Source organism: Oratosquilla oratoria, chromosome 10 (genome assembly GCF_046742065.1).
Source record: "Oratosquilla oratoria isolate Oo_2021 chromosome 10, ASM4674206v1, whole genome shotgun sequence".
NCBI classification, from domain to species: Eukaryota; Metazoa; Arthropoda; class Malacostraca; order Stomatopoda; family Squillidae; genus Oratosquilla; species Oratosquilla oratoria.
In genome coordinates, this window is record NC_134786.1 from 39,835,019 (window position 1) to 39,845,018 (window position 10,000).

The 10,000-nt window shown below is 40.5% G+C and overlaps 1 protein-coding gene across 3 annotated transcripts in view; it reads right to left on the minus strand.

Moving 5' to 3' along the window:
• Nucleotides 1-10,000, minus strand: part of LOC143029184 (katanin p80 WD40 repeat-containing subunit B1-like) — a 571,733-nt gene that overhangs the window by 173,972 nt on the left and 387,761 nt on the right. Inside the window, exon 1 of one of the 3 annotated variants that reach the window (XM_076191704.1) lies at nt 4,307-4,364. The exons of the other annotated variants lie outside the window; for them this stretch is intronic. Within the exon in view, the coding sequence (XP_076047819.1) occupies nt 4,307-4,349 (43 nt within the window). The 5' untranslated portion in view covers nt 4,350-4,364. Of the gene's footprint in view, nt 1-4,306; nt 4,365-10,000 lie in introns of those variants that run through there. 3 annotated transcript variants of the gene reach the window in all.

Here is a 10,000-nt window from a genome sequence, read left to right on the forward strand (position 1 = left end):
ATCTAAAATCACACGGTCAATCTAGAATCTTCGGTTAATTAACTAGTTGTGTTACGATAAAGTAACCCACTGTGTCCTTCGTTCTACATGAAGAGTGCTCGTTAGTGTGAAAAAAAATTTCAGTGCGTCTAATTGGTTAACTAGTTTTATTTAATTGGGTCTATATAAAAAAGGGAGGCTCACTTATACTGAACATCACGTGGATCTGTTGCCATACGGTGACGTCTTTTATAATACATATTCTGGCTAAAACAAGACAATGCCAATCAACCGTGGGTGTAACCCAGTCTTCTCACACTCAGACAGGACATTCCATTGTAGAAAGATTTAAACTTAGTAACTATGTAGTGAGCGCTGAAACTATCGATTGTTTCAAAAGAAGCTTAGGTAAGGATGTGGATGATAGACATTGAACTGTCTACTATAGGATTTATAGTCTCTTGCAGTCTCCATGTTCTATGTTCTTATGTAAAGAGCCTCACAGCCTGAGCATCACCTAACCAAGTGCTTGCTAAACATAAACTGATGCAATACTAAATGTTGAGGATCAATAAATTCTGTCGCTGTTATCTATATAAGTAACCATCGGAACCCTTCAGTGTGGACTGATGCGTATTCGGCAGCCACCCCAAGACCTCAAGGTCCTAGTAGTACAAGTGTACAAAGTACTGTATACAGGCCTTTGGTTAAGCCTCATTATACCTCCTAACCTGTGCTTCAACACGGACACAAGGAGTTAATCAAGGATTCTAACACCAAAGGAAGGCACATCGCTGAGGATCAAATGTCACGATTTAATAATGAGCATCCTGGTGGTGCCAAAAACTGCATTCCGGGTTCAGGGTCGACACGTGGGTTTCCAACCCCGGAATCGAGGAGTCGCGAAGGAAGGCCTCCCCGGAATCTTAATTAAATAACTAATTAATTACCCGGTACCGGCTGGAAGGGAGACAAGACTGGGAACGAAAAATCAAGTTCTAGATACATATCCGGACACCTTTATAACTCATGAGTGTTTGAAGAGATAGAGACGTTTGCAGGACTGACGTGGCAAAGGCTGGGGGGGCAAACATACAAATCATGGAAAAACTTGGGAAAGGCATTTGTTCAGTAGTGGATTGGAACAGTTTTGTTTCGGTGGATCTAAGAAAAGTCAGACTCGTCATATGGTAACATTGGCTGGCAAGCAGGAAATTTTGCCATAAAGTGTGTCTACTAGGAGTGTGGACGCCCAAACTCAATGGGCTTCCTGAAATAACCAGCGCTTCTAGCCTTCGTGGGGACACTATCGCACTGAAGAAGAGATTGAAGGAGGGTGTCAGAACATAGGGAGAATACGAGTGTGTATATATATATATATATATATATATATATATATATATATATATATATATATATATATATATATATATATATATATATATATATATATATATAAGGGCTTAGTCTCCAAAAAATAAGACTAGTGCGTGACTCCGGTCCATAGGGATGTCAGAAAATCCCCTTCCCACCTCAAATTTTTAACTGATTAATTTTTATCCAATCAATAGACCACATTAGGATTACGGTAGTATCAGGATGTGTACGTGTAGGTGTATCTGTGTAGAAAAATAAATAAAAGTTATATCTATTCCCCGATCCCTTTACATTCGTAGCGTCCCGTTGCATTCCATTGAACTTGCGGTCAAATACCGACCCTTAGCCTACATGAATTCGTCTTTGTAATGTGGAAAAATATTCTCACGTATTACACCTTTGGTGACTTGAACACATAATGCTCACAAACATCCTTCCTTCCTCCTTCCCCCTCTAACCCCCCACTTCTCCATCTCACTCTCCCTCCCCCCATTTCTCTTTTTCTTTTCCTTCCATGGATCGCAGGAAAAGACCAAGAATAAATAATGATTGCAGACATTGTTACCACAATACCTGTTATATGTACTGTATGTATATAGATATGTAAGTAAGCATGTGTGTGTGTGTGTGCGTGTTTACACACGTTCACAGGTGCACACTACCATAAAATTCTTATCACGCAAGTATAGACTATACGCACTCACCCGACTGTTAAAGCGCGTCGAGTTACCTGTTTTTTCTTCAATTCTTACCAAAAACGTTACACACACACACATAATATATATATATATATATATATATATATATATATATATATATATATATCCACGAAATCTTTGTAACGCTTATTTTTTATTCTGGTTTGTGCCAGCTGATTTTATTCAGACGAGGGGGTAGGGAGGATGAGAGGGATCAACTTGGGACAAAACAGTCTCGATCGGTGGAGACCACCAATGTGGTCCCGCACCATCCAGAGGAAATAACGCCCCCAACCCCAAGGCATTCGCCGCAAGCTCAATAAATCCGGATGGCATGGATCAAAACAAACGCCTTTTCAACGTGCGCAAAAACGTTTACAATTACAATTACAATTACAATTACAAGAAGAAGAAGAAGAAGAAGAAGAAGAAGAAGAAGAAGAAGAAGAAGAAGAAGAAGAAGAAGAAGAAGAAGAAGAAGAAGAAGAAGAAGAAGAAGAAGAAGAAGAAGAAGAAGAAGAAGAAGAAGAAGAAGAAGAAGAAGAAGAAGAAGAAGAAGAAGAAGAAGAAGAAGAAGAAGAAGAAGAAGAAGAAGAAGAAGAAGAAGAAGAAGAAGAAGAAGAAGAAAAAAAGAAAGGAGGGGCTCTCAATCAGTGTCCCCCCCCCTCGTACTACATCACACCTTTCGGAGTTCTCAGCGCCCCGCAAATTGGCCCCCAGAACCCAAAGTTGAAGCAGTTCTTGGGTGGCCGACGATTCTCTTCGGAGACTGAATACTCCACTGGTTGACCCCTTCGCGCCTCCGAGGAGAGGGCCTCCTTCAACTTCCTGGGAACAGTCTCAAGTACAAAGACAAGGGGTGACTACAGGTTACAGTACTAAGGAGGTCAAACCGGGCCATTCGTTCTGGTGATCAATGATATCAGATCGGGAAGAGGGGGGAGAGGGAGAGAGGAGGGGAGGGGGGAGCGTGCAGTCACCATGAGGCGACGCGTTCTTTCGCAATTGAGGTCAGCCAAGGGCAAAGTCGACACATTTTTAATATTCAATATGGAGACGCTCACCTGGAGTCTAAAGTCCGACAATACATTCTCCCGAAGTTGGTCTAGACATTTGTTTTGGTGAATGTGCCTGGCGATTTTATTCATTTCAAGGAACGTCAAAGTAATGATGAAGTTCACTGAAATACAATGGAAAACATGATACTGAAAAGCAAATAAAGTTGAAATAAAAATGATCCACGTAAATGAGATAAATAAGGATAATAATGATGATAATAATAATAATAGGAACAAATCCAAAAAATAAAAAAAATTATAATAATAATATTAATAAGAACAAACCCAATAATAACAATACAAAAATAATAACAATAATACCAGTAACCTATTCCAGGCCAGTACAAAGAACCTCCCCAGGCAATCGCCGATCTTAAAACAGGGAAGAGGGCCTTGCAAGAGGCTCCTCCGTTGGGCGATCACAACCCCAAACCGCCCTTCACATACTAACCTAACCGCTCCGCCTAGGAAACTTCCCCCATTCCCCGCCCCCTCGTACACCGGCGGCACGAAACGGGTCGATTTTTCACCTTCACCTCGACAAACACGGCCTTCAATTTCCTAAGGCTTCTTAGACCTTACATAGAGCGTTTCTTGTCCCTGGTGATCAACATTCGAGTGGTCAGCTGAACACAGGAGCTGTTGGTGCACCTGTAGGTGGGCATGTTGCCTTCCTTCTCTGACGGGAAGGCAATGTGGTGTGTCTACCAAACAACAAGTTCGTGGCAATGATGTATAACCATATTAACTGTAGACCTGATTGTAGAAACCATATGCATATCTTACAGACCTCTCAAGAAAATACAACATGTTATAATCTCTGTGAAACCGCCGTCATATACATGGCAACAAGACCACAAAAAAAAGTTTGAACGAGTTGATGTCTGATTTTCAATTTCAATACGAGTCACATGGCAATCCTCTTGGTTCCCGTGATGACACCAGACGACTTTATTCGGTTGAAGAAGTCCCCGGATCCGGGCTGGAACACGATTTCAGTCGATCGAGACCCCAGTAGTGGTCCCAAAACCTTTGAAGTGAAGAATCGTCTGGTCTTGAGCAGAACAAAGAGCTTAAATTATGTCACAGTGTTGACGAGAGTAGAACTGAGAAAAACCTTCCGAGGCGTCTTCAGGTCCCACGTGTGCACAAGATCGACATTACAGTACAAAAGTATTTCAATTTGACCCTTACGACGATCGCTTTCATTCCCTGACTTCGGCTGAATCTCCTTCATGAGAAGAGGAGGATCCCGAAGTCACGCGTGTCCAGGTGGGGCGGGAGACTTCGGAAGGTGAGGGAAGAACCCGAAGATCAAAACGGGAGCGAGGGGCACTGGTCTCTACGACACTGACGAAGGCACTAACGATGTCTAGGCTGGCGCGCGCGGGCCACACACACGCAACAATGGCAGCAGCAGCGAAGCCGATACTGTCACGCTGAACCGGTTAGGGAGTTGGAGGAAGGTTTACATGTGCGTGTATGTACACGTGTCTACGTGTGTACACCCGTCAAAGGCACGCTGTACACGCGACCAATGTAAACCTGCAGGCATTGTGCGTACGTACAAACCAACGGGGCATGTATTATAACATATATATATATATATATATATATATATATATATATATATATATATATATATATATATATATATATATATACACATGAATTCTAGTATATATACATAAATACCAACACGAATCTGTGAACACGCATTGATAAAATGTTTGTACGTGCGTGTGTGCGTTCCATCTATTAAAACAGATAAAAATCCCATTTGCGAAGAGATTCCTAAACCAACCAACCCCTCCTCCGCGCAAGGGCGCAAGCGTGTCGGAGTGTAACCATGCGCGTTTGTGTGAGCGCAGTCCAACTAGTCTCGCCTATTCTAATCACAAAATTAAAATCATTACACACACACACACACATATATATATATATATATATATATATATATATATATATATATATATATATATATATATATATATATATATATATAAGGAGTGTGCCGATTCAATTTCTTTTTTTTGCCGATACCGATGCCAATGCCGATTCCTATTCACTCTCAGTTGCCGATGCAGATGCAGATTCCACTTTATATAATTGCGGTATATCAGTTTTTAATATTAAGTAACTAAACTATGTTTTTACTTGCTTTATATGTAGATTTATACACGCCAGTTGCTAAGCTGTTGGATGCTAGTGATTGAATGAACTTAATGAAGTGCTTATTGATTGACCCCTTTATGATTATAAATGATTGTATTACTTTCTATCGGTTGAAAAGGTTAAAATTACTTGTTTAATAAATTTTGATGTAACTTTTAACTTCAAGTTACTTGAATCATTTAATGCATGGTTTTTCATAAAACACATGTGCAGAGTGTAAAATGTATTAATCAATTTCTTAATCCTAACTTAACAGTAAAACCTGAACCTAACTCAGTCCCATGGAATGCGGGAAATGGCAAAAAAATATATATATTTTGTTTGTTCAAAAGCTGTGTCTAGGCATAAAATCCAAAAAAGAACAAAAAACTCAATGAAACCTTATTTTTTTTCCCGACATGCTGACGACTCACCCGAGTACTGCCGCATCTCGTGGGTTAATAGTCAAAGTTAAACATTCGCAAAATAAAGTTCAACAGCATCAATTTCTCCCCTGTTTCTGGAGTCAACCGGTTACGGTGTGGGGTGTAGACATTACCACCAATGCTGAAATGGCGTTCGCTCTCCACTGAAGATGGTGGAGAGCACAGCATTTTGTTGGCAACCTGTCCAAGTTCAGGACATGAGGTGTGGTTGTCTCTGCACCAACTCAAGGAATCCGAGTCACGTGGTTCCAGCGGGAGGGAGCGAAACTTATCAACTTCGCTTTGTAGTGTCAGAACAGATGAAGATATTTTTAATTTTTTTCTTTTCTTTGAAGTCTCACTTTTTCCAAATCTGAATCATGTGATTGTGAACTTGACAGCAAATTATCTAAACATGAGTCAAAGTCATAGTTGTCATTCTCAAAAAGCATAAAGATGAATTGCTATGTATTTACTTGTCAAAATATATAAAAAAATCTTTATAAACGATTCGTTTGGCTATAAGTTGCTGCGGAGTAAGTGGGAGTAAATGCGTCCGCCGATTTTTCGCACCTATAAGCGGGTCAAATCGACAGAGTCCACGGACGCCCCGACGATTTATTCCTATATTACTCTCGCTTAATTTTTGTTGTAGAAACTTTGCTGTTAAAAAATTATCTAAGAAATACAAAAAATAAATTAAGAAATTATATCAATTGCTCTAACGTTTACTTCGACTTGTGCTGCTATTTTTAAAGTTTCTCCGGTCGTACGTCCTCGTGTCTGCAGATTTTATCATTTCTGCGTAATATTTTCGAAACGTGTGTTATGGCACTAAACGGCAGTGTAGGTTTACCATTACCACAGCATATTCCTAGCCACCTTATTCCCCACGGTTATGATACATACATGCATGCATCGGCAAAATATTGCCGATGCCGAATACCTTAAAATATATATATATATATATATATATATATTATATATATATATATATATATCGCTATGCTGATTCACCAAAAAAACTGCCGATTCTTGCCGATGCCGATTCATTGGCTCACCCCTTATATATATATATATATATCGCTATTGCTGATTCACCAAAAAACCTGCCGATTCTTGCCGATGCCGTTTCATTGGCTCACCCCTAATATAATATATATATATATATATATATATATATATATATATATATATGTGTGTGTGTGTGTGTGTGTGTGTGTGTGTGTGTGTGTACATATACTGTATATATATATATATATTGAGACATTGTGACAAGTTGAAAAAGGTGAGAAAAAAGAGTCAAGGGTCTCGTTCCGAGTTTATTCCTGACCAGTTTCAATTGTAGCTTCTTCAGAGGAATGTTACTTTGAGAATAAAGCTGGCACTATACATAGTGGACTGACTCCGCGTTCCCTCTTAGTGGGGGTCCGTTGGAGTTTACTATAAATTGTGTGTGAGGTGTTGTTCTATAATGTGTCGTAATGCTACATTTTATAATTTCATGAGTATGATATGACTTATGATAAATAAATCATATTATATATATATATATATATATATATCTCTGTGTGTGTGTGTGTGTGTGTGTGTGTGTGTGTGTGTACTATCCATGCGTTAATATACACAAGTTTGCTTTTCCATGATGACCCAATTCGCCCCTTGACAACACACGTTGCCACCGACACATACACACTCTCTCCCTCACTGACAAACAGCAAAGTATATTATGTCTCAGCCACTGAAATATATATATATAAAAAAGTCAAAGTAGATTTTGCACGCGATGGCGGTAGAAGAACGTCGCGAGAACGACGCAAAAAGAACACCGGAACAGGGAACGTTCGACACCACATGGCAAACTTTGTATAATTAGTTCTGGTGACCGTTAGATGAAGTTTGTCCCGCCCAATCGCGATCTTATTCGGCTCAGGAGAAGCCTCTGGGAGTAAAATGGGACGTTTCTTAAATCATCACATTGATTATGGCGAACGTTGAGCGGTCTATTATCATCATTGTGAAAGCTGGACAATTATCGTTATTACTATTATTATTATCATCATCATTTATTATTATCATAATCATTATTATATTTATCAATCTAATTTTACTTAAATCTTATTTGATCTGTTAATTTTTCTTTATCTTTTATTTATCTATTCTTTATTCAAAGGTGAAGGTTAGGCATATCGTGATCGGGGTCCCGCCCGGGCCAGACCCCCTTCAGGCCAGCGTCCCTACCTTCTTCCAAGAATACTATATAGAATTGCCGGCCACTTGGCCAGAGCAACAAACATCTTGCCACGCGAGTCGTTACTTTTGCAAGAACCCCGAAAGAGCTGAAGTGCGCTCAAGGTCGTTGTGTGAGCTGAGCCCCTATGGTCGTTTGATACCTTCAGATGTGGTTGTGGCTGTTGTGGTGGGGTGGATGTGATGGTGTGATGGCGGTTGTGGTGATGGTTGTGGTAGTGCTTGTGTTGGTGGTTGTGATGGCAGTGGTTAGGATGTGGTTGTGGCAGTGGTTAGGATGTGGTTGTGGCAGTGCTTATGGTGGCGATGGTGGTAGTTGGGAAGTGGTTGTGGTGGTGGTTGTAGTAGTGGTGGTTGTTGTGGTGATAGTTGAGATGGTGGTTGTTGTGATGATAGTTAAGATGGTGTTTGTGGTGATGGTTTTGATGGCGGTGGTGATTGTTGTTTTTGTTGTCAAGGTGCTTGTGATTGTGATATATTGTTGTTGTGTTAGTGGTGCTAGTGATGGTAGTGCTGGCGGTGAAGCTGGTGTTGACAATGGTGACAGTAGACTACCAACACATATATACTGCCCTATACAAACAAAAAACAAATATTGGTCTTTCCTTCCACAAGACCGTATCAACCTTGGCGACTACAAAATCAATACAACGACAGACTCGCCTCTACAGCAAACACCAAAATAATCTACAGCATTAGCCCCCACCCTGGGGTCCCAAAGAATACCCCAAGCCGAAACCTAGTGGGAATTAGTGGATGCTTAGTGATATAAATCAGTGTTTTAGTGGTCTTCTCCAGGAGCCTAAAGAACAGCAAGGCATAAGAATGTGGGATACGTGAAGAAAGGCGGCTTGAACATGCCTGGTCGACACAAAATTTCTTGACCTGGAGTCGGCGGGGTAAGGGGTTGTTGAAGGGGGTAACAGGGAAAGGTGGATGCGGGGGGGGGACCAAGCAGGGGGGGTACAGCCCCCTCCCACCACCACCTACCTCCAATTTTGGTTCCTAATAAGTTTTGACAGCAAATCAATCCGCAACGTCCATGCCATTTCTCAATTTTGCTGTGCCGATTCATTGACGATAAAATAAGAGCTCCATATTTCATTTTCTTCTTGTTATTAGATATATAAAATGGAATTGACAAAATCTACGGAGTCCATACGTGTGCGCACGCCCACACTCAAATAAATAAATAAATGAAAATAAGTACAACATATAATAATGAAATAAAATCATAATAAAACTTGAAGAAAATATAAAATAAATAGTAATAATAATAATAAAAATAATGTCAATAATAGTAACCTCTTACCCTACTTACCCTTCCATCCTATCTGCCGTCGGGCGATTTTATCAAACTGTGTGGCAAAGCTCTGATACCTTGACTTATCCCTTCCTTACCTAAATCTCCCCCAGGCCGCCCCCTGAGGTTTTTATTCAGCTACATATGACACCTCCACTGCAATGAAGGAGCGTGGCACGCTGCTCCATTCCTGGGGCTTCCGAACTGAATCTATTACCTGCAACTGTTCATTTTCCTCAAAATCAATTCAAATTCAGAATAATTACAAAGCCAGTGAGAATTCAGAACTAAATGCTTGATTACATTTACAGGACCGAGAGTATGTGAGAGAGATAGATAGAGAGAAAGAGAGAGAGAGAGAGAGAGAGAGAGAGAGAGAGAGATGAGGAGAGAATGAAGAAAAGAGATAATGAAAAAAAGAAGAAAGAGGAAAAGAAAATTAAAAAAGATAGAAAGAGACACAGAAAGAGAGAGTAAAGAGAGGTGGGGGGGGGGTGTAAACTCATTTGCCTCCAACTCTCCAGAGACGAGTGGAGGGCATTTATCAGCCCGAACCGAACACGGTAATTACGCTGAGTATGTCACCCCCCCCCCCACCGGGGCACGAACTGGAACGGCTGGGGATGTGACCCCAATACCGAAGTGAGGGGGGGAGGGGGGCACAGCTCCGATCCTGTTTCTTTCCCCCTCCTTCAACACAATAATTTTTCTATTTTTTCCCTTGGTAGAGACAGACATAAGAACATAAGAATGAAG